The sequence below is a fragment of the Notolepis coatsorum genome, assembly GCF_963971535.1.
Source record: "Notolepis coatsorum genome assembly, chromosome: 7".
In the NCBI taxonomy this organism is placed as follows: Eukaryota; Metazoa; Chordata; class Actinopteri; order Aulopiformes; family Paralepididae; genus Notolepis; species Notolepis coatsorum.
The window spans coordinates 16267023-16289715 of NC_140171.1; the positions used below are offsets into that span (position 1 = coordinate 16267023).

Consider the following 22693-nt stretch of genomic DNA (forward strand, 5'->3'; position numbering starts at 1 on the left):
GCCCAAGAAATGACACTAGGACTAGTCTGGCGCTTCAAAACAGACTCGCTCCATTATAAACACACACCCCTGACCAAGGAGCAGGGAAGGTCGACTGCACTACCGACCACCAGACGGAGTGTATACAGAACACTCGCCAGACAATATGACCCGTTGGGATGTATTCTACCTTACACCACCAGGGCAAAGATGATTGTAAGAGCGTTATGGGACAAGGACCAGGGCTGGGACGACCCCATACCCGAACACCTTGCATCCACATGGAGAGAGTGGGAGACGGAACTCAGCTCACTCCCAGGTGTCAACATACGCCGCAGCTACTTCCCACCCACAGTGAGGCCGGAGACATGCCAGATGGACCTGCACGTCTTCAGCGACGCCTCCGAAGTAGCCTACGGTTCGGTGGCCTACTTGCGTGCCCGAGAGGAGGGAGGAGAAATACATACTGCTTTCATCCTGGCTCGCTCAAGAATAGCCCCACGAAAGCAACAATCTATCCCGCGTCTAGAGCTCTGCGCAGCCCTAGCAGGAGCGCAGCTCGCCACGTTAATCCAACGTGAACTTACCATTCCGGTGCAAAGAACAATCTTGTGGTCAGACTCCACGACAGTACTCACATGGATCCGGTCTGATTCGTGCAGATACAAGGTCTTCGTGGGAGTCAGAGTCACAGAGATTCAAGAGTTAACAGAAGTAGCAAGCTGGAGGTATGTGGACACAAAACACAACACAGCTGACGTCATCACCCGGGGAATGTCCCTGGATGACCTCACCCGTCACAACCTATACAGTGACGGGCCAGAGTTTCTCAAGCTCCCGGAAGAAGAGTGGCCTACACCCACCCCACGGGAGGCGAGTAAAGAGGAGGCCGAAAACAAGAAATCTATGTTCTGTGGATTGAACACACTCGTCTCCACAGACCCCGACATAGACGATTGCCTCACCCTAGAGAGTGCGCAGCTAAAGACATTTCTGTGGCACCACCCAGAGGTTCAGCCCACTACTGACATTACAGCAGCTGACTACGAAGAAGCAGAACTTCTTCTACTACAACGAGCCCAGAGAGACTCGTTCCCCGATGAGCTAGACTGTCTACAGGGAGCAAAGCCCGTCCCATCAGACAGCAGACTGCTCCACCTAGCCCCCGAGAGCGACGCCCATAGTCTCATCAGAGTGGGTGGTCATCTGCGGAGAGCTCCAGACTTACCGGATGACGTCAAGTACCCGATAGTCTTAAACAGCCGACACAAGGTCACAGAGCTGATCATAAAGAAATACGATGAGGATGTGCACCACGCAGGGGCAGAGAGAGTCTTCGCGGAGATCAGACGTCGTTATTGGATACTGCAAGGGAGAGAAGCAGTGCGGCGCTTCCAGCGAACCTGTCTAGACTGTCGTAAGTGGCGAGCGCAGCCCAGTATACCCCGGATGGCTGACCTACCTCCCTGTCGCCTCCGACTCGGCGACAAGCCTTTTCACTCCACCGGTATGGACTGTTTCGGCCCGCTGTATATAAAGAAAGGAAGAGGAACCGAGAAGCGGTGGGGTATTGTATTCAAATGCATGACCACCCGAGCGATGCATATAGAACTCCTTTCAACCATGAGCACAGACTCATTCCTTATGGCCTTCCGAAGATTCACATCGCGGAAAGGCAAACCGTCTATATTATTGTCTGATCACGGGACAAACTTCAAAGGCGGAGAAAGAGAGCTGAGAGAGAGCTTCCAAGCTATGGGCCCAGAACTTAAGACCCACCTCGCTCCATCCCAGATTGACTTCCAGTTTAATCCCCCGAACGCACCTCACTTCGGTGGAACTTGGGAACGAGAAGTACGTTCCATAAAGACAGCCCTGTACGCCGTGCTTGGGGCCCAGACCGTGGCGGAAGAAGTCCTAATGACAGTCCTCACGGAGATCGAGGGAGTATTGAACTCAAAGCCCCTCGGTTACGTCTCAAGTGATGTAGCAGATGTTGACCCAGTCACCCCCAACACACTCTTGATGGGGCGGCTGGACCCCGCGCTACCCCAGACAATGTACAGGCCTGAAGAAGCGAACGGCCGAAGAATGTGGAGGTACAGTCAAGTATTGGCTGACAAGTTTTGGAACAGCTTCCTACTCCACTACCTACCGTCTCTACAGACCCGCCAGAAATGGGTAAAAGAGAGAGACAATTTGACAGAAGGAACAGTCGTCATGATTATCGACCAGTCACTACCCCGAGCTATGTGGCCGGCTGGCCGCGTAAGCAAAGTGATCACCGGTGCCGACGGAAAGGTCCGAGCAGCTGAAGTGCTCGTCCAAGGGCGGACCTACACCCGACCCGTGGCGAGGCTAATAGAACTGCCAAGGCTCCCCGATACTATCGATGACGACCATGACCCCATGACTTTGTGAACTGACTGACCCTCACAACAGACATTGAGTAGTGGACAGTGCGGTTAATCTGTCTCTGCTTAGCTAATTAGGTGGGACTAATTAGGGGGCGGCTGTTACAAAGGATCAGATTAAACCGAATATATATATTTATTTATTGATATATATTGCATAGTATTTGTATATCGTTTGATATCCCTTGTATATTCCTTGTACATATACACGGGATGTCCCTTTAGCCTAGTCCAGACCATAATATTTCATTCTCCTATTGGACAGCGGTCCACAGGCGCCAGGGACCGGCCTCCGGAGCCAGGTTCAAAGTCACCGACACGACATGTCTGTACTTGCCCGGCCCTGCCCAGGGATACGGCGACAGAAATGAGAGTGGCACTAGTTTGTTCACCGTGCATATAAATACGGCGCAGGTGAATACAGAAGTAGAGTTACCAATAAGTTGAAGCCTCACCCACGATACAACGTGCGGTGAAGTATGGCCTGTTTGGCCCCAGAATAGCATTGAGACCGCGTGCGAATTAATAACTGAATTGTCAGAGTTTGGCGCTATACCGTAGAGTGCGACATATTTCTATTAAGTCAATAATAGTCTATTTGTGTATAGTGTATCGTGCGGTTAGAGTTCTACAGTGACCAGCATCTCCAACGCTTCCTCGTATTAGCTAGAGTTCTTATCCAGGCTGGGCTGACCACATGGCGCTTTCACCCGAGGAGACCTAGGCGAGAACCGTATGGGCATGTACACTGGATTAATCTACCCGACGACTACATAGCCCTTCGCGGCTGGAATATATTTGCTTTGGTCCTGTGATTTATGGAGCGGATAATCGCCGACGCCTGTGAGTGTTGGATTTACCCCGCGAGGAGTCAAGTCGAGTCGGCGCCTCAGACAGCCTGAGGCCGACTAGCTTTCTTCACTGTGGAGCTACAGTCTACAAGAGAACAGCTGTATTCGTCCGTGGATCAAGAGGCTATCGCACTGTCTCCTGTACTCGGAGTCTCCCTAGTCATCGTTGACCAGACGTTCTACTACCGACAGACCCCCCACCCCTGCCGGCTTACTACCGGGGGGACCCTTCCAGTATATCCCGCTATATCACTAGTGTACCATAGATATAATTCCCTAAGATTCAGGTTGTATAATTGCCTCCTGCGTAACCAGAGAATGGACATTCAGTGTTGATTTGCCTACGCATATTCCTTTGCCTTACAAGTGCAATCAAAGTATAATATAAGTGTATGATGTACCTTTTGCTCCATTAAATACTTAATAATTACTTTGTGTGGAACCGTTTTCATTGTGGAAAGTGTTCATCATATTCAGATATCATGTACTGTATGGCCAGTAATTAAAGTACATAAAGCGGTAGTGGTTTAATGATACCATACTTATCAATACAGTCAGGGAATTGTACCCCTCAGTTACATATACCATTTAACATTTATATACATACAGACTCATACAACATGCAAGGGTGCCTTAAGCTAAGTGTCTAGGCAGGGCTGTACGCTGCGATGATCTCATCGCAAATTGCCCCTTTAATTGGCCGTTGCGATTGGTAAATAATATTTGGGGGCGGGCTTGCGAGTAGGGATTTCAAGCCTTGCATTCGCATTTCACTCCTAAATGATCCAAGGCGTGTGATGACGCTGAGCACTCAGATATGATCAGCGGGAAAATCAACTGAGCACTCACTCTGATAGACTGGCTATGATTTAGCTATGAAGAAAAGTAAAGTTAGTAGTAGGGATGGGAATCGATGGTTCCTAACTGGGTTTTGGCCATATGCTCCCGAAATTCTCCCACTGTTTGGCTGCTTCTATGTGCAGTGAAAACTACTCGAAATGCTTTAGAACCTAGTCATTGATTTAGTTCAGGGTTAGCCGCGGAGCTAACGCTAGCTAACGTGAGCTAATCAAGCTCACAGAGAGAGATAAACAGCTGACAGCAGGTAGTACAGGTACAAATACAATAAAACAAGGGGTGGGGGCTGTTGTGTAAACCTTGTGTCGCGTCAATCTGGTCCACACGTTACTCGTTCATATCTCAGCCCGTGCTGAGATATGCCCATTCCGCGGTCTGTTAATAAAGTTTTCAATCAGACAGATGTATGGAAAGGCTTTTATTATAACATTCGTTGAGGTAAAATCATTATGCCTCATTTAGTCATCCTGCAGAGCACTGGTCTCCTACTCGTGGGCCGCGGGGAGCTAATGTTGGTAGTGTGGTATAATATGTCCTCATGTAAATACCCCCCCCCCCCCCCTCTCTGTGGAATAAGACATTCCTCTCCCCAAACCTGTACCCCCCCCCCCCCCATCTGACCTATCAAATGGGACCACACCCCCCCCCCTGTTACCTATATAGATCTCCTCCTGAGATCTATCCAGGTCTTTTACCTAGGTCATTTCAGCTGATCACCTGGGGGAAGCCCTCAGCCATTCTCTCTATGTAATTCTATCTGTTTGGTTAATAAACCCTTGTTATTATCCAAGCCTCGGTTGACTGAGAACATTCTTCATCAGGATATCTACAAATATCCCACAATTGGCGTCTACGAACTTGTGACGGACTTCTTGCGTCCTACCGGCGTGCTGTATTGTTTCAGCTATACAGAGAAAAGTGAGTATAATAGAATGGTCGACCAAAAATTTATGGCAAGGAATTAAAACCTTCCCGCTTTTCTCTGTGCCAGGTGAATATTACAGAATGTTGTCAAATATTGAGATCATGGCTGAGTAAGAATAATGTGCATTAATATATCTGATCTGTATTGAGAATCGTTACCAGGGCGCGCGTGCACCTGGGTCCTTATCAGGAGGTTCTGAGAGGATGGGTTATATGTGCTATTCCCGAAAGTTTAGGCACAAAGGTTGAAGTGCTATTCCTGGTCGAGTCGGAGCCGACCAAAAGCTAAGGCACACAGTAAGGTTGTCGGATTGCTAACCCAAGTCTAATTCAGGCTGAAATATAGGCAACAAAAGGAGATACGTGAGCTTATTAGAGTGATATCATTGGAAAATGCTACTCTCTTAGAAACTATTCTATGATTCTTTTGGCAAAGAGGCGGGAAGTTAGGACCGAGAAGCTGTTATAATCTAATTAGATTTAACAGAGTAACGATATATATTCATAGATGCAACCTTAAACTAAGCTCACAACCTCGTCCATTCCTGAAAACGATATATTTGGATTGAATTAATCAATTAATCATACAGAGAGCGGGAAGGAGACCGGCGATGCCTCGGCAGTACGTGAATGTACATTTAACGAGACATTAGTCGCGGGTCGAAGGGACCGAGACTATGATTAAAAGGTATATATAATCTAATATATCGCTGGTAAATTTCGAAGTCAGGTTCGGTCGTTATGACTTTAATAACGATGTGTAGTTATATCAAGGGATAAATGCCTTGTCGCAGCAGAGTGCTGGCCGACTAAACGAACAAGCGATCCAATACAGTCAGATATACAGACACGTTAACTTATATGTATTAATGTTTGTTTGTCTGTTTAAAGTCTCGTTTGTATGTGCACAGTATAGAACCCGCCGCAGTGCTGTATTGAGTAAAGAAACCGACGGATAGCGCGACGAGCATAGGGAGACGAGTTACCGTTATACAGAGAATAACATTGAGGTGCAACTCACGGGACAAACTAGGATAGTAATTTCCGGAATCAACAAAACCGGCCCACGGGAACGACCATTTGGGGAAGTATAGTTTTATCGTTTCAGTTTGTTTACGTTTCACATATGCACAGGCGCGTTCATTCGGTAACAAAACGCTGGTTTAGGAATTCCAGGCTATTGAGAGCTCGTGGGAAAAATACTGTATGAATTGCAAAGCGTTATTTCCGAGGCGAATGAGAACGCACGAATGTCGCTTGGAGCGATGACGTCACGCTATGCGCGCCGTGAAGTTATGATTTTATATTAAACTATCCATAGGCAAACGTAAAGTTTAATGTGCCCAAGGCCGAAGGTGCGTGAAATCCACTTGTAGTATATGTTTTATTTGTATATGTATGTGCGCGCTGCTATTGGAAAATGTTGAGTTGCGGTGGCGAGATGCAGAAGAGTGTTTCCAGAGTTGCATTATCCCAGACCACCGGAGAAACGAGCCGAACATTGCATTGACGACACGTAACGTGCTACAACCTCTGGAACCACTATTCGATTATAATATACGACGTCAACACAACAGCTTTCCCCGGTGAGTATGAAAATCATAATTATAGATGCTTTGATTGATTGATTGAAAACTTTATTAACAGATTGCAGAATGGGTACAATACAGTACAGCTCAATACACACAATTGTTAAGGGGATGCAGACCAGAGAAAGACTTTCGTCTTGTTTACATCAGGGTCCCCCATTTTCAATTCATCAGGACATATATGACATACAGATAGTCAGTACTGCTACATCTATACATTTATGACATACCAGATTTGCAAATTCAGTACTGTTTGTGATACAAAAGGAGTCAATATATACATTTGACGTAGAAACTGTACATACACAACTATCATCTCAGTAACAGTAAATTACAACTATCTCAGATCACTTGAATGTTTATGTTGCTTTAATTTACACATTATAAGTCACATAAAGCTAGTTTTAAATAGGATTCTAATCAACACAACCCAGACAGTCAAAGCGTCACTAGCATATTTTTGTGTTTACAGGAAGCAAGCAGACAATCAGGAGAGGCAGATGGATTTAACTCTAAATTGAATTACAAAGCAGTGTTTAAAACACTCACTCAAACCAGCTGAGGACGATGTGGAGTTGAAAGACAATGCAAATAGCCAGTCTGACCACACCTATAGAGACTCAACTTAGTATCTCCACTTAGTATAGTAGGAAGTATCGCTTTAGATGCAGATTTTCTCTTTGTTACCACGAGACTCAACCGAAGATCGTGTGGAGCTGAGAGACAATCGATTGACCATTTGGAACAAATCTGCATCCAAACACCCACATGTACATTTCTTTTACAGGAACGCCAACGATAACAGACGATATTCAGAGTGGGCACTTGGGAGACAAAGCAATGCAAATGCCTGCACTCGTGACCACAGACTTGGTGGACTCACCTGGCGGTGGATGGCAACAGAGAACCACTTAGTTAACATGAATCAGACACTAGTGATGAATTTGCAGTCATGAAAGGCACCATATTTCCCATACTAACAAAATAACATAACTTGCATGCTATCCCCTCCTTCTATTCTCTGCTTATAACCAATAACATGCATGATTATTCTTTTAACAACTAATACATTTCCATGACTGCAAATATCAAACCGCCAAGAGGTACACAATGATTATCAACAACATTGATCATTTAGCTGACACTTTTATCCAAAGCGACTCACAGGTTTTGTACGACAGGACATCAAAAAGGGCATAACTCTATCAGCTGAGTAACAATGGTCATCAAAGTGTTGAGTGCTACAGTGTAGGTTAGTTTATTAGGACAAATGCATGACAGTAAGGTTAGCTAGGGTTAGAATTATTTGTATCAGTTGAAAGCAGGATAATCATTTACACAATGATTATCAAAATGCACAAGGTATATTAGAGGTAATTAAATTAATGCTACTTAAAAGTAGACGAGAAAATGAATGGATGTATTTCATGCAAAATTAACTGGCTGCCTAGAATTTATGTTTTCCCCATGCTAAATTATGACGAGCCACACTGAGACGTAAAAAACAACCGAGACGTCATGGCGAGGTAAGTATCTTGAAGAAACACACCATCGTACGCGGCCTGAGGTAAGATCAAATTCAATTTAACATCACAGACTATGAAGAGAAAGAGCTATTTTATCTGATTCAAGACTTTGGCCATTCATTTACAATTTTATTTAAAGCCTAATGCTGTAAGATCTAGTTAGATACAAGATCTGATAAGATTGTAGTGAATGTGACCTTCTTGACATAAGGAATCACTGCTAATGCAATTGGCTTGCATTTCCTATTTTCAATTAAGTGATTTTATTTACAATGAATTGAATTAATCCCAAAATGATTTTCCTCTTTAGCAGAAAGGCGTTGAATCATTTATGTGAGGAGGTTTTCTAAGGCAATTTTATCATCCTCAGATCATATTGGTGAGAGGACACGACAAGTGAGAAGGAGTGAGACGACGCGTGACCTGAACCACGAACGACGGCAGGACCAGGCAGAGAGGAACACAACCCAGTGACCTGAGCGACCCACGACAGCATAGGACCACCAGGGACGCCGCCAAGGAGCTGCGGACACAACCAGGACGACAACAGCAACAGTGGGAGAGCCGCCATCCAACCCAGCCCACAGACGTCCCCAAGAAAGTGGAGCAGGGGACCACGAAGGAGACTGACCAAGGAGACACTGACGAAGAGGAGATCAACCTTTGACGGCCTCCACCCCGGCACTGCAGACCACGGCAGACCAAACCCATCACCTGCAGATGGGAACCAAAGCCCTGACCATCAAGGTGGATTCCCATGACAAGATTGTCATCCGTGTGAGAGAGAGCGTCCTACAGACAGGCCACTACACCAGCAAACCCTCGCCCCTCTGGTACCGCGATGACGGGGAGCGGGGGACCAACCACCACACAGCACGTTCAAGACCACCCTACCGCCATGTCTCAAGGCCTGATAAAGGTCAAGCGTGAGCACAGTGGCAGACATGTGATGGTGGTGGAGAACAACATAGGCTCCAGGAAAAGAGTCTGCAAGGCCACTATAGTTGACCGCCACACTGCTACAGGTGACCCTTGACAGGGAATGAACGGCGACCAGTGAATGTTCCCGACTGCATCGTCAAGAAGAGACATCATCAGAGACCTGTGAACCAAGAGACTTCTGAACACACAGTGTCCACATTGTTATGTATTTATTTAATTTTTATGTGTTACTGTTTGGCCCTGCCACACGACCGACAGAGAACACCTTGTCAACAACGACGCAACATCATTCAGATTAATACCTTCACAAGCAGGAAACTTTTCACACAATTGTATGTATCTGCAAAACAATGAACTAGGGATGTGATGAAAAGAAATCAATGAGAAAGCATTAACAATGGTTAGTAATAATGAGCCAAAATGTATTGCTGAAGGAAGAAGTGGTCACATGATCACATTACATCACATTTAAATTACTTAGGTTACAAAATTGCCTGATTCTAAGTAAAGACCAACAAAACTGAGGCAATCACAGATGAAAGTGACACTCAAACTCAGGTTAAATACAACTGGATCCTAAGTAATTTCATCAAGAATCATTATAAATTGTGCGTATATATATTTTTGAACAGTTTCCCATAATCAATCATGTTAGTTTTATTAACCACTAGGTTAACGGTTGTTTAAATGTTTTTGTACACATTAGCCACTAAGTTAATGCTTATGTGTAAATCCTATTCCTAATAATTATGCACACGATTTTGTGTTTTCACCCTGTGCACTCTGACCACACAGAGACAGTGCATGTATTTAATTGGTTTATTACGATGCCTGTATGCACAACCATCACATTAGCTCCCCTGAGTCACGACATGAACGACTGAAGGTATGCCAAGATATTTGCACAGCGATAGCTTCTAATGATTATGTTAATTGTTGTTTGATATCAGAGTTGAGGACCACTCATTGATTTTGAGCGATTAATAAAAAAAAATTGTGATATCTATTCCCACATCTCTGATATCAAAATAACACAGACCGCAGTCCAGTCAATCATGTCATGAATCATAGATGTAAATAATTCTATTTTAAACTGTTATGCCAACCAACATCACATCGGCCAAAATTTTCATTATTTTAATTGTTTTCTATTTTCACTTTTACCTGTTCCAAACAATCCTGGTATATTATACATTAATCTCACCCACATTATAAGAAAGAAAAGTGAGTATTGTGGTATAATATGTCCTCATGTAAATACACCCCCCCCCCCCCCCCTCTCTGTGGAATAAGACATTCCTCTCCCCAAACCTGTACCCCCCCCCCCCCCCCATCTGACCTATCAAATGGGACCACACCCCCCCCCCCCCCCTGTTACCTATATAGATCTCCTCCCGAGATCTATCCAGGTCTTTTACCTAGGTCATTTCAGCTGATCACCTGGGGGAAGCCCTCAGCCATTCTCTCTATGTAATTCTATCTGTTTGGTTAATAAACCCTTGTTATTATCCAAGCCTCGGTTGACTGAGAACATTCTTCATCAGGATATCTACAAATATCCCACAGTAGCTTTGTTGTTGTCAACACACAGGGCATTCAGGAAGTCAAAAACGAATGCGCTTGCCGATTGGTGCTAAGAACAGCAGGGCGGGTGCAAGCGTTGTGACGTAATTGGCAGACTCTACTGTCAATCAAAATTATTCTGTTTTCCATCAGAATGAATGAATGAGAACTTTATTAACAGATTGCATAATGGGTACAATACAGTACAGGAGGATGAAGACCAGAGAAAGACTTTCGGCTTTTTTACATAAGGGTCCTCCATTTTCAATTCATCAAAACATTTAGAGACATACAAATATACAGTAGTTTCATAAAAATGCTAAAATGCTATTGATTGATTGATTTAAAACTGTATTAACATATTGCAGAATGGGTACAGTACAGCTCAATACATACAATTGTTAAGGGGATGCAGACCAGAGAAAGACTTTTGTCTTGTTTACATCAGGGTCCCCCATTTTCAATTCATCATATTTCATATCTAAATCATATAATATCTCATTGCTAAATATATGCAATATATAATCTAATAATCCAATAATCTAAATCTAATATATAATATAAAAATGCTAAATGCATGGGTATTTTATTTTGTCTTTAATGTTAGCTTGCAAACTCATACTGTCTTGGTAAGCCTCATAATGAATTGTTTGGGGTAAAAAAGAAAAACATTGTGATGTGTATCGTGTATCGCCGAAAGGTCAGAAAATATCGTGATATCATATTTAGGCCATATCGCCCAGCCCTAGTTGGTTCATTATAAAAGATACAAACCTGACAACAAAAGCACTTAAATGTTAAATAAAAGGACCACAGTAATGAGGCAGGAGGAACATATTTTTTTGCACTATAATGGTAAAATTGTTATTTAAAAATGTGCCCCTAAAACATATTTTTTGCCCCTAAATTTCTAATTTAGGGGCAAGTGTGCCCCTAGTGAAAAAGCTTAGCGTACAGCCCTGCTAGGTATAGTCCCTTTTGAGCCATGTCTTCAGGCTGGACTTGAATCTAACGGCACTGTCTATGGTTTTCAGTTCACTGGGCAGACTATTCCAATAGACAGCTGCTGAATATAAAAATGACTCCTTCCCCATACAGCTCCTGAATATGACTGGCACAAAGTCAGTTGAGCTGCGCCTAGTTTGGTAAGCATGGGTGTCTCTGATTCGGTTGAAGTAGTTGTTAAAGTACACTGGCACTACCACATGCACTATTCTGTGAACTAGGCACATCCCTATCTGGTTTACTCTGTCTTCCACCTTAAGCCATCTCATGACCTCAAAGTGAGATGGGTTAAGGTGGGTTCGAGCAGGTAGCCTTAGAATTACCCTGATTAGCTTGTTTTGTGATGTCTGTAGTTTTATTTTCTGACTTTTGGGGGCACTGTTGTACCAGGAGCCACACGCATAGTCATAGTCAGTGTTCGAATTATGAGGGGGCCAATGGGGGCTCAGCCCCCATAGCTATAGTCTGAGCCCCCATAGTCAAGACCCCCTGTGGGGGTCTCTCAAAAAAATTATATAATATTTTTTTTTTTTATGTACGAATTATTATTATTTATGTTACCTAAATAAATTGTTAATAGATCATATTTTTCTTTTCAGTTTTTAAAAGAACAGAGTAATTAATGTTGTGGAATAGGCTGCATTTCACCTCCAAGCCGCTATGCGTCGCCCCATAAGTTTAACGCTACTCCAACCTAGTGAAGAAGAAGCAGCAAGCAGCTGCTGTAAACAGAAGGCTGCCGGTCCGTGTCCTGCAACTGAAAACATAAACACTAAACAGTACGCCACATGCCGCCAAAAAAAAGGCTCAACCCGCCGCAAGGCTGTACAAAGCTGGACAGCTTTGGTTTTATAAAAAGGCCAAAGACTGACGCTGTTAGTGCAGCAGCTAGCAGTGCTACTGTCACTGAAGTTGACACTGCTAGTGCTAGTACTAGTGTTAGCTCTGCTGCTCCTGTGCGCAGTGCGCCTGTTATTGTTACCGCGCCGGTTGCCACTGCCAGACCCGAGTCTCCACCACTAGACCTGGACTGCTACTCAACCACCACAATGCTGGGGTCCGAGTCAGTGGAACTTTTGAAAAAATAAATATAGCTGGTTATTTGCCAAGGAGGGATGCATTGGCTGCCTTCCATGTAAAAACGCCAAGATATTGTTAAATAAATCATTTGGAGCCCATTTGGCAGAGCAGTGGATGAATGGGACTGTGACTAGCTCTCAGAGCAAGAAGTTGAGGAAGAAAATATACTTGCACAGTGATAGCGTTGCTCATAAGCAAGCTATAGAAATAGAAAGTCAGAACCAGAAGGAAGTGCTTCCAAGAAAAGTGAGCAAAATCACATCTGCTTTGCTCAAGGAGACAGCCAAGTTCATTCAGGGCAGCATATACTGTCGCTAAAGAAAGGTTGCCTTACCAAATTGAACCCCCTTATGACTTGTAATTTATTTTTCATTCAGTTCTTGATTACCTGTGCACATTTGTTTATAACATTATTTATTTTGATTTATACAAGTATTTATTTTATGTTCATTTTATTATCAGATGATAATGTTACTTACTGTATCCTGATAAATGCTGCTGTTGTGCCATACAACTATTTATTTTCCATTAGATTATTTTGTTAGTTTTCGATTTATAAGTGCAGAGACAAATAAATGTTAATTCAAGTTCATAAATTTAGTCTAATTTTTCAAATAAAATTGTTGTATTTTATCAGATGCAAAATGCAAATATGTAAATATGGCATTATATATCAGAGGTGAGTAAGAAAATTAACAAATATTGATGGTTAAGAATGAGACTGAATAATGACATCACACAATAGTCTAATGATTAGACTGTTGTGTGTGATGTCATTATTACTTAGTATTAGACTAATCCTAATGAGATATTCCTCTAAATATGACTTCGAAAACAGCCACAATTTCAGGGAAAAAAAATGTAAAAAAAAAAAAAGAATTCAAGGGGCCCCCATAGCTCTCAGGTGATAATTCGAACCCTGGTCATAGTGACACTGTATGAGAGCTCCAGCAAGCTCTAACATTAACCAACTTCGAAAGAGTGCCTAAGCTTAACCGGTGAAAGAAACAGGCGAGGCAGCCTAGTAGCTAACGTGAGCTCACGCTACACTCAGTGTATGTAGCCTAGTAGGCTAGTAGCTAACATTTGCTCGCGCTACAGTGTATGTAGCCTAGTAGCTAACGTGAGATCGCACTACAGTGTATGTAGCCTAGTAGCTAACGTGAGCTCGCACTACAGTGTATGTAGCCTAGTAGCTAACGTGAGATCGCACTACAGTGTATGTAGCCTAGTAGCTAACGTGAGCTCGCACTACAGTGTATGTAGCCTAGTAGCTAACGTGAGCTTGCGCTACACTCAGTGTATGTAGCCTAGTAGCTAACGTGAGCTCGCGCTACAGTGTATGTAGCCTAGTAGCTAACGTGAGCTTGCACTACACTCAGTGTATGTAGCCTAGTAGCTAACGTAGTAGTACAGTGTATGTAGCCTAGTAGCTAACGTGAGCTCGCGCTACAGTGTATGTAGCCTAGTAGCTAACGTGAGCTCGCGCTACAGTGTATGTAGCCAGCTAGTAGCTAACGTGAGCTTGCGCTACACTCAGTGTATGTAGCCTAGTAGCTAACGTGAGCTTGCGCTAGCGGACAATAGTATCAGGGATAGTATCTGGTAAGCACGTTACATGGTCAGTAGCTTTTGTATAGCTAGCCTCTATCGTTATGCAGCTAATTCCTCCGGTAACGTTGCGGTTAAGGGATGGGAGATTCTTCAAATTCATGCGGGTCTTGACCGTCTTACAAGTTTACAACTCTTACCTCTCTCATTTTTCCTCTGCGACGCTTTATCTCTGCCCATGGCGAATAACTTTCTGATGTCCATTGTGATTGTCCTCCATGTCAAATCGTCACAATTAAAAAGAAACGTGGCGCCTCGATGAGCACTGTGTGATGATTTACCTGGCTGTGAACTGCGTGAGGTTAGCTGACTGCTGGGATGTACCATGTATTAGCCTGTCATAGGGGTGTGCAAATCAATCAACTTACAAAAAAGAGCCTTTTGGAGGATTTCAACAAGATAAATGCAACAACAGTGCAAAATATTTCACTATAATATTTCAAAGCAAAGTATTAACAGCTGATCAACTGGATCACTAGGGCACAGATGATGAACAATGGGGCCTGTACCTAAATACGCTGATGGGGAAGACTTTGACAATGACAGCAGTCTGCAGCACAGGCCCTGAAACTCACAGATATGTCTCATGGCCAATAAGAAAATGCGCCTAGTGACGTCTTCTATGGCCGGGGAAATCCTGTGACCCACCCATCCTAATATGGTGTGGGAAACAGGGAAATCCCCCCCTCTCCCTCCCGTGACGCACTTTCTCTCAGCCCGACAGGGAGACTGACAGGTAGAAGGTACAACCTCCTGGCCAATCAGTTTCGCAAAGGATATAACTATATCTGAAGGGGGGGGGGTTATTTGTCCACCCCTCTGAACCCCTCACCCCAGATATGATGCAATAACAAAGCAGAGCCGTGACACCAGTTGCAGCGCGCTACAAAGCGCATATATACCTGTTAGGGTAATAGCTTCACATCCTGCACGCCAGCCACAGCCGATAACATACGGTTATCCAATAACCATAGTTATATGAGTATAGCGAGCGCTCTAGTGGAACTATCCCTTTATTCAATCTAGCACTGAATAATCTTTCTCCACATGTACACACCCATCCGCCTGGCCACACCCACATCCGCTCCTCTACATAAGCGGGGTCGTGGCCATACTGACAGCTCCTTCCAAAGTCTTTCACCACCGAAGGCGAAGACCACGGGGTCCTCAGTGAGTCAGCGCAGAGCGCTCGCTATACTCATATAACTATGGTTATAGGATAACCGTATGTTATATATCATATAGCTTACGCTCTGCGCTCTAGTGGAACACAGGAGCTGAGCAGATCGGAAGCTCGACAAATGTACCCGCTGAGGCCCCCCACAACCATCTGAACCGGGGAGGACCCGAGCCCCCGGACCCCCCTAGAGGGGGACGGGAGGGAATCGGATCAGACTGTGCGAAGAGGGTTTAGTAACTCAACGCACAGGGTGAGCAGATCGTGAGACTTACCTTCACACAGGCACGCATCCCACATGCCACTAGGGAACGAACGGGAAGAAAAAAACCTGTTACAGCCCCTAACATCACAGGGTCAAAGGCCAAGAAGTTCAAGTTCAAGTTCTTTAATAGTTGTCATACAGAAGTACAGAATACTTTCATACAAAATGCTTCTTACTGTTACGCTCCAGAGACTGTGCTAGACAAGATAGTATCAAATAACATAGTATAGCATGTAATTTAGAAGAAGAAAATGAGGTCACAGTGTTCGGTATAGACATATGTACAATGTTCTGAGTTACCATATAATATACAATACTATGCAGCGTACTAATGTACAGTACTATCTAGTGCAAAGCAGAAATGGGATGAGGTACAATTTAGGTACAATTTACAGTAAGGTGTACGAGTTGTAGTGCAATCCTTCATCAATAAATATAAAGTGTGGGGAGTGGGTGCTACGGTGTGTTTGTTTAAAGTGGTTGTGTGCTATAAAGTGTGTGGAGTGGGTGCTACAGTGTGTTTGTTTAAAGTGAGTGTGTGCGTGTGGATGTGTGTGCTATGTGCGTTTGGTGGTTGTTGTTGTGTAGTGTTCATTCATTGTTCGTTTAGCAGCCTGATGGCCTGGGGATAGAAGCTTCTTCTGAGTCTTTCTGTGCTCGCCTTGAGACTCCGGTATCGCTTGCCTGACCGCAGCAGTTCAAAGAGGCAGTTGTTCGGGTGACTGGAGGCTTTAATGATTCTCTTAGCCTTGCCCTTGCAACGCTTGTTGTAAATGTTCTGGAGGGTGGGGAGCCCCCCTCCAATTGTGCGTTCGGCTGAACGTGTCACTCTTTGTAGTCTGCTTCGGTCTTGTGCAGTGCTATTCCCAAACCAGGAGGTGATGTTGCCGGTCAAGATGCTCTCTATTGTACATGAGTAGAAGTTCTTAAGGATCTTCTGACTGACTTGGAACTTCCTTAGGCGCCTGAGGAAGTAGAGGCGTTGTCGTGCCTTCTTCACAACACTGTCAATGTGTGTGGTCCATGTCAAGTCCTCGGATATGTAGGCTCCGAGGTACTTAAAGCTGTTGACTCTCTCAACCGGTGCCCCGTCGATGCTGAGGGGGCTGTAGTCCTTGACCCCGACCTCCTGAAGTCCACAATCATCTCCTTTGTTTTGCTGACATTCAGGGAGAGGCTGTTTTCCTGGCACCATCCCGCCAGGACCTTGACCTCTTCCAGGTAGGCCCTCTCGTCGTTGGCAGAGATCAGGCCCACCACCACTGTGTCGTCAGCAAATTTGATGATTGTATTGCTACTCCGCTGAGCCACACAGTCGTGTGTGTACAGGGAGTAGAGGAGGGGACTCAGAACACAGCCCTGGGGGGCCCCTATGTTGAGGGTGATGGATGAGGAGGTGCAGTTGCCTGCTCTCACCACCTGGGGTCTGCCAGTCAGGAAGTCCAAGACCCACTGGCAGAGGTCATAGTTCAAGCCCAGGTCCCTGAGCTTGGCTATGAGTATGGAGGGGACTATGGTATTGAATGCCGAGCTGTAGTCGATGAATAGCATTCTCACATAGTTCCCCTGCCTCTTGTCCAGGTGTGATGCTGCTGTGTGCAGCACATGGGCTATGGCGTCCTCCGTGGACCTGTTGGGGCGGTATGCAAATTGCAGGGGGTCCATGTTGATGGGGAGGGAGGAACCCAACCCTGTGGCAAGGCCGTAGCAGTGGAGCGCGAAGGAGGACCCAGCCCCAGGAACAGCCTGAGGGCCAGGACCCCCCGGAAAAGGGGGCCTGGTGAGGCCAACGATGCCGCAGCATCGAGACCCCACCAGACGGTCACTAGTGACACCACCCCCCACATCCCCAGCGTATCGGACAGGGCCCAATCCAAGAGCAGGCCCTTCCCCCCTACAGCATGCCGCCCTGAAGCACTCCACAGAGGATACACCCCCACAACACTGTGGGGCCAGTCGGCGCACCGGGGAGACAACCCCCAAAGAGGTTGATCCCTCAATCCTGGCAACAGGTCAAAAGCGTAACTCAACCTGTGCCCGGAGCACTGCGGACTAGACAGGCGCCGTCTACTGAGAACAGCACCCCGGCGGAAGGGGCGTTCAGTATGCTGTGCACCATGTCGCAGCCTCCACAAAAACCTGACCCCCTAGAGAGGCCAAGGCAGAGAAGGCTGACATGATTGGCAGACGTCATGAAGAGTGCGGGGGCATACTCGCAGGCAGACGGGGTCAAGCCCGGCCTAACCCGAGAGTCGACTCCGCTATCAACACACCGGGGAACCAACCACCCCCCTATGTTTAGTTTAACAGGAGGCGGTTGTTCCCTTAACCCACCAAGAAAAACCTAGAAACAGAGTGTTTCAGTTTTCAAAGGGTTAACCCAGGCCAACAGGTCGACGGGAATGAGTCCGGACCTGGGCCTGGCGGACCGGGACCTACACAGGGATGCCTAGAGGGGTTGACAGCAACCACCTCGACAGCCCCCTCCCATACCTGCCCAGCAGGGGGAGGGAGGAGTGACACAATGGAGAAGGACCAGGCCCCCTAACACAGCGCAAGGTACAACACAGTATGGACCAAGCACGTCACTGTTATGGGCAAGCCGTAGTGGCATACACATGACACACATATCCACAACATCAATCCCTGCGAAGCCCGGACCGACCCGGCATTTTCCCCCCGGAAAAGCACAAAGTCCGGGGTACCAGAACAGCAGATCTGCGCCCCGGCGGACAACGGGTTAACTGACTTGGTCCGGCGTGACCAGAACCAGTCCCGCCTCCTAGTCACGCCGCCATCCCCAGTCGTAAGAGGGGTGTAGGTACGTGTGTCGATCTAAAACATCACAGAGGGCGCCACCAAGATGGACAGAACGTGAATGCACTGCACCTGGTGGCCCACCTCATGGGCGTGAGACCCCTCCGCCAATGGTGGTTCCACATAGGAACGCTATATGCACGTCAAGAACCCGAAACACATCAATGGTGAATTCTAACAAGAAAACACCAGACGACTTCCCCTTCTTGCTGTCTGGGACAAGCAGCAGACACGGGCCTTATATGACGCGACTGAGGGCAACCCCGTCAATTCCGCTCCTCACATAAGAGGGGAAATACAGAAGTTCCCCCAGAGAGACCTCCATGTGAGTACAATTGAAAAAGATACATGCAATAATAATTGGGCCAAGTGACCAACAGCCCAATACACACTGTAATAGAGAGCAGAGCAGAAAACGAACAGTTTTCTAATGCAACGCATCATCCAACTTTGACAAAGACAGCGGTCTGCAGCACAGAGCCTGTAACCTCATAGACGTCTCCTGGCCAATAGGAAACGCACTCAGTGACGTATCCCATGGCCGGGGGGAAAATCCCGTGACCCACCCATTCTAACAGGGAGTGGAACCAGGGAACCACCCCCCCCCCCCCCCCCCCCCCCTTCCCCCTCCCTGTGACGTGCTGCCCCTCAGCCGACAGGGAAAACTGCCAGGCAGGAGGTCCCACCTCCCAGCCAATCAGTAAAGAGGGGGGAGGATTTTATCAGCCCACCCCTCATGACCCCTCACCCCTGATATGATGCAACGACAAAGCAGAGCCATGACACCAGTCATAGCGTGCCACATGAAGCACATTTATAGGGTAACAGGGTAACAGCTTCACATTCTGCACGCCAGCCACAGACGATAACCTCGCCTGTGCAAAAACTGGTTTTATACATGGCTTCAGGCTCATGTGCGAACCTGCCGCCTGTATCAGTTCCGCAACGGTTTCCATTTCCGGGGTAGGCCTGATTGGCCGCGACGGCCACGTGAGCAGGCGCGGCCACGCCCCGCGGCAGCCCCAGGACGCGGCAACGCGAGGCTGCTGTGTTTCACCGCCGCTTTCCGCCTTCAACGCCGCAGCAGCAAATTGTCATCACTTTCCCCACTGAGTTACCATACGCTATACAATATACTATGCAATGTACTAATATACAATACGGCTCACTTTTCCCACTTCAATGACAGAGCCGCTGTTTAATAATATTGTCGCGGCGGCAGGCCACGTGAGCGGATCGGCGCGGCCGAGAAATCCGCTCTTCGCTCTTTAAAGCTTGGTCCGCTCCGCTAATGGACAGGGTGAGCAGCTTCAAGTACCTGGGGGTCCACATCTCAGAGGATCTGACATGGTCAACACACATAGACACAGTAGTAAAGAAAGCGAAGCAGCGCCTCTACCACCTGAGACAGTTAAGGAAGTTCAGAGTATCGGGGAAGATACTCCAGTCCTTCTACTCAGGAGCTGTAGAGAGCATCTTGACCGGAAACATCACTGCCTGGTATGGGAACAGCACGGCACAGGACAAGAAGGCCCTACAGAGAGTGGTGCGCTCAGCCGAGCGTACCACGGGTATTGCGCTACCTCCCCTGCAGGCTCTATACAACAAGAGGTGCAAATCCAGAGCCTGCAGGATAATGAAAGACCCCCACCACCCCAATAACAGCCTGTTCCAGCTGCTGAGGTCAGGCAGACGCCTGCGAACCCCAGCTACTAGGACGGAGAGGCTTAGGCTAAGCTTCTTCCCCCAGGCCATCAGAGCCTTGAACAATGAACATTGAGAGACACAGAAACTGAACTATCCACACACAAGCACACACAAGCACATACACGACACGCACGCTGAGCACGCTCACACACTAGCAGCCACTTTAACACTCATGCCGCACACACGCACACTTATGGCCAGAGGAAAGGCCACTTTAAATTAGTATAACAACAGGAACAGTGTATTGCACTACTAAAGCTACCTAGCATGTCCTATATGCTCTGTAAATACTATGTACAGATACCGAGATGGCACACCATGTTACCTGTTTATTGCACTGTTGTTTTTATTGGATTCTATTATATGTTGTACCACTGTATTTTTATTGGATTCTATTATATGTTGTACCACTGTATTGCACATCGTCGCGGGCAAGACCAGCCGCATTTCATTGTATACCTGTATGCCGTGACAATTAAAACTCTTGACTTGACTCTTGACTTGACTTGACTAATCGCTCATGTTGACCCCGCCCCCAAGTCGCTCTCCGCTCGCTCCCCGCTCACCTTGAATCGAGCGCTCCCCGCTCACCTTGAATCGAGCGCTCCCCGCTCCCCGCGCCAGATATTTTTCTTTTTTTTGGAGCATGGTGTAAATTAGCTCAAACTACAACAGTCTACACCCCCTGGGCCCCTTAACAATTGTTTGTATTGAGCCGCATTGTAATTGTACCCATTCTGCAATGTTAAATGTAACTGACCGCCAAGGGTAAAGATGCCTATCATCTTTATTGTGCCGCCCATTGGTGCACAACGAGGAGTTCGAGTTCTTTAATTACAGATGGCTGTTTATTGATGCATATTCTTGAATACACGTTCATCACCACCGTAGAACTACAAAGCAGGAAATTACAACAGTCAATACTCATACAATTCGGTCAATAGAATTACAAAAAACAAAACGAAAAGTGTGAATAAACTTTACGAACCACTTTGGCCTGCTTGCAGCTCAATGGGAGGGGGTTATCTTCAAACTCTAGTACTTTAATCTTTTATCTTTGACAAATGAAGTGCATAAATCTGCTGAACTGTCTTCTCCGACAAGTTTGGACACGTTCTGCCAGATCTGCTCAAACTACCCTGGGTCAGAGCGTGAGACAGGACGTGATACGTCACATGAGATAAAAGAAATATAAAAATAAACATGCGCCCTCTAGAGGCGACAGCTGCATTTACACTCCCACCAATCACATAACATGTGATTTTCAACATAACCATTTAAAACATCAGGAACCCTTTAAACATTGGGAACACTTTAAACAAACCAAATACACAAAAACAAAAAAAAGGTTTCAAAGAGCCTTTACTCTGCTTCCTGTAATAGTACCGTTTTGTGTATGGCTCTCTCTAAATAATGTGGCTGAGATGTGCATGCGCCTTTGTTGTCTAGTGTTGTGTCACTGACTAACTGGTTAACTCTTCTGACCCTATTGTCAGCAGCTAACTTCCACTGATTTCTTGGCAAGTTCTCATCTTGCTGGTATTTCTCCTGTCCTTGGTCCATTTTCTTCTGTGTTGCAGATTAAGCAGGTACTCCTTTCTCCACCTAGCCTAGTCATTTGACAGGAACTGAACTCTCTTCCATCTTTTCTGAAGATAGAAGTCTTCTTTCACAAACTCTCCTGGGTTTGTTTTCTCTCCTTGTTGATGAGAATGTCTCTCTTTTTGTCGATGAGGTCTCTCTCCAGGTCTCTCTCCTTGTTGAGAAGGTCTCTCTCCTTGTTGAGACGGGCTCTCTCCTTGTTGAGACGGGCTCTCTCCTTGTTGAGAAGGGCTCTCTCCTTGTTGAGAAGGGCTCTCTCCTTGTTGAGACGGGCTCTCTCCTTGTTGAGAGGGGCTCTCTCCTTGTTGAGAAGGGCTCTCTCCTTGTTGAGACGGGCTCTCTCCTTGTTGAGAAGGGCTCTCTCCTTGTTGATTCTCATCTTCATTCTTCACACCGTTTGCTGTGGCAGTGCATGGCTCTGGTCCAGTCAGAATGACAGGCTCTTCCTGTTCCTCTCGCTCACTCTCTCCTTGTTGAGAAGGGCTCTCTCCTTGTTGAGACGGGCTCTCTCCTTGTTGAGAAGGGCTCTCTCCTTGTTGAGAAGGGCTCTCTCCTTGTTGAGACGGGCTCTCTCCTTGTTGAGAAGGGCTCTCTCCTTGTTGAGACGGACTCTCTCCTTGTTGAGACGGGCTCTCTCCTTGTTGAGACGGGCTCTCTCCTTGTTGAGAAGGGCTCTCTCCTTGTTGAGACGGGCTCTCTCCTTGTTGAGAAGGGCTCTCTCCTTGTTGAGAAGGGCTCTCTCCTTGTTAAGACGGGCTCTCTCCTTGTTGAGAAGGGCTCTCT

General features: G+C 46.2%; 1 protein-coding gene across 1 annotated transcript in view; it reads left to right on the forward strand.

Moving 5' to 3' along the window:
• Positions 1-15134, forward strand: part of LOC311232641 (uncharacterized protein) — a gene marked incomplete at both ends in the record, with an annotated part of 50727 nt that extends 35593 nt beyond the window's left edge. Inside the window, one exon of the mRNA XM_084319500.1 lies at positions 15059-15134. Coding sequence (XP_084175626.1) covers positions 15059-15134 — 76 coding nt within the window. The remainder of the gene's footprint in view (positions 1-15058) is intronic.
• Positions 15135-22693: the final 7559 nt, after the last annotated feature.